Source organism: Anopheles merus, chromosome 3L (assembly GCF_017562075.2).
Source record: "Anopheles merus strain MAF chromosome 3L, AmerM5.1, whole genome shotgun sequence".
Classification (NCBI taxonomy): Eukaryota; Metazoa; Arthropoda; class Insecta; order Diptera; family Culicidae; genus Anopheles; species Anopheles merus.
Window position 1 is genome coordinate 24,020,563 of NC_054085.1, and position 3,169 is coordinate 24,023,731.

The 3,169-nt window shown below is 45.8% G+C and overlaps 1 protein-coding gene across 1 annotated transcript; it reads right to left on the reverse strand.

Moving 5' to 3' along the window:
* Positions 1-1,384: 1,384 nt before the first annotated feature.
* On the reverse strand, positions 1,385-2,866 carry LOC121599053 (zinc finger protein with KRAB and SCAN domains 7-like). The gene has a single exon (XM_041926546.1). It carries the CDS (start codon positions 2,864-2,866, stop codon positions 1,385-1,387), a length of 1,482 nt encoding a protein of 493 aa, XP_041782480.1.
* Positions 2,867-3,169: the final 303 nt, after the last annotated feature.

The following is a 3,169-nucleotide window of genomic DNA, read 5'->3' on the forward strand; positions in this document are numbered from 1 at the left end:
AATCGGAGTCGGGTAGGTCCGATTCCGAGCTCGCTCCTCTAATTTAAAGCTTCATGAAATAACATAGAATCAGTGCCCAAGCTCATTTGAATGTATGTAGAAGAATGGAAGATCAAGTACCACGATCATAGGAAGTTATAAGGAAATGAAAAAAAAAATTGAATTCCAAGATCATAATAAACTAATTTATAGTATGAAGCATCTAGTTCCAGTCGCTCAGAATGCTTTGGGAAAGAGTATGAAAGTCAAAGATTCAATTATTCGAGAATGCAATAATTCGCAATGGGTGATTAAAAACCAAGATCGCAGGAAGTTACAACGTAATCCGTAAATCTAGTCCCAAATCGTAAAAAGCATTAACAAAGAGTTGGGTTCATCAAATAGCTATGGACGAGTATGTCCATTATGGGGACGTTACGCCACATAGACATATAAGAAGAAGATGTGCACTATGGATGACGTTACGCTGTGAATACCTGGTGAGGTTGTCAGGCGTATAAGAATCAAAGTAACTGCGACCGGACGTCACAACCAGTTCAGGAATTGATGCTGTTAAAAAATGTGTCAATAGTGATCCCCGTCCGTTCCTTAAATCAAGCAAAAGACAGTGATACAGTCGATCAAATCTACATTCTGATTTGGCTTGGGGGTTACTTGGGTGTCCCTTGTCTAGATATAACCAAGGCACTCTAATCTGCATACGTAGGCCACTGTACACTTCAACTGGATTGCATGTTTGCTTTGGAGATGGACAATGTTTCTATTGAGTTTCACCACCTAAATTTGGCCTACTTTCAAACAGCGGGTTTGGCTTTTGTCGGTGAAGTCGTCACTCCCACCGCCGTTACGGCAAACGACAGAAGAATTGATTAGAAACAAACACGAAAACTCTATATTACTTTCTCATTAGGCGTATGATTAGCACCTCAGGATGAACTCATCGAGGCGTCGTTTTGGGATGGAAAAATAAACAAAATCTTTTTGATTTTGGTCACGAACCATTTTCCCTACGTCAACACCGCAAGATTTGCTTTTCGTCCACCGTTTTTAGTTAAGTTTTGTTTGCTAAGTCGGAGACGTCGGGTACATCAATTATTGTATCTATTTCAAGTGATGAGTGTGTACATTCATGTCTAAGCAATTTGCATGCAGAGAAAATGTTTTCAATGTACTGGGAGGGTTAAAACGGATCATTCGTTCTCAGAGTAAAGTATAAAATAACGATAAATCGTATCGATTTTGTATATATGTGACATTTATGTTCATTCATTCCTTGATTTTCTCTTTGGTCTCATATTCATATTTTGTTCAAACCATTGCCGCAGTATAGAGCTTCGCTAACAAAATGTTAAATGTTTCCTCCCTGATTGTCCCCTACTAACTACTACTTAACCTTCAGCTTTACCCTCACATCTCCCCGGCAGCGTTTAACACGCACCGCCCGGAACGTGTGCCGCTTAACGTGGCACGAAAGATGATCGCTGCGTATGAACGCTTGCTGGCAGATGTGGCACACAAACTTCCGCTCGCCCGAGTGCTTCCGACGGTGGCGGGACAGCTCGTACGAGCGGGCAAACGCCGCCCCACAGTTTTCCCACGGGCAGCGAAATGGCAGCGTACCGGTGTGGAGCAGTTCGTGCGCTTTTAGATGGCTTTGGCGGGTGTAGCTTTTGGTGCAGCCTACGTACGAGCAGCGGAACGTTCTGGCTGGATCCCGGGGGTCCGGAACGATCGAGTTAGCAGTGGCAGCAGGAATCGTGTCGGTTGGTGGGATTTCCTCTATCGGTGGGTTAGTAGATGGCTTTGGTGCTTCCTCTTTTAGTACTGCTTTGGTCACCTTAACTCCGGGAAAAAGCTGCTGAAATTCACTGTTCGGTAGATTGTGTCGACGCACGTGGGCGAGCAGATGATCCCGCCGATGAAAGCGCTTCTCGCACCATCGGCAGTTGTGATTGCGATCGCTCGTGTGTGTCACCAGATGACGGTTCAGCGTTTCGGCCCGCGCAAACCGCTGCCTGCAACCGGTCCAGCTACAGGCGAAGGGTAGCTCGCCGGTGTGAGACCGTTGGTGCACCCGAAGGTGCGAAACCTTAATGTACGTTTTATCACAATGTGGCCAGTCGCAGGCGTATTTGCGTTCCTTGCTGGAGTAGGTGAGTTGTTTCGGTGCGCCAAAAAAGCTGTCCTCACCATCATCATCGTCATCATCATACTCGTCGTCATCCGTGTCATCAACAATCTCTTGCTGTGCGTTCGCATCTACGACATGCAGCTCTTCCGAATCGGATCCCCCGTCGTACTCTATGATCGAATCCTCAAATTCGGTCCCGTTCGAATGAAGCTGCTCATGCACCACAAAATCATCTTCAATTTGATTCGTACCTTGTAAAACGAGGCTTTTTTCTTGCATTCGTAGTTCGTCTTGATCATCCGAAGACTCTTCGACAAGCTCTTCCACTACGATTTCATCCGAATTGTCGTGCGCGTCGGGCAGCAGTTCCATATGACCGTTTTGTAGCAGAAATCGTAAATCACTCTGCTCATGCTGTTCCTGCTTTGACTCTTCGTGCACTATGTTGTCTCCCTTCGTCGCTTGTTTTCCAATGCACAGGGCATCCCCATTGTGGTACCTTTCATGCGCCTTCAGGTGTTCCTCGTTTAGATACAGTTTCTTACAGCCTGGATGCGTGCAGGGATAGATTTGTACCGATGGGGCAGATCCAATTGATGTGGAGCTTGCGTTACCAGTGGGACGGCTCTCTCCACCAACCACAGGTGCGGTGGACTCATTCTGCAAAAGATACTGTAAAACGGTAACGCCGGAGCTAGACGACGACACAACAGGGTCGGAATCAGCACGTTCCATACTGTTGTCGGTATGGTTTCGTTGCAAACATTAGTAATTTCTCTTTTTTGTGTTTTATCCGTTTCTAAGCAGTGGTGGACGATACGCTGTTGTTTACGTTGCGCTTTGTTTACATTCGAAACGTCAAGTCGGGCGTTGCTAGGGATGGGCAACACAGAAATCGGGATGGAATGGTCGGAACGGTACGATCCGGTTTTATGGCACTTTTCGATGCTATAATTTTTGCACTTTTTGCGAGTGGAACACAAAGAGTAAACTCAATTTAACTGTCGATAAAGTTGAGAATAAATTACAGGTGTCCCC

Excerpts from the sequence above, each read along its gene's own strand:
- LOC121599053 (XM_041926546.1), bottom strand. The coding sequence starts at position 2,866 with ATGGAACGTGCTGATTCCGACCCTGTTGTGTCGTCGTCTAGCTCCGGC.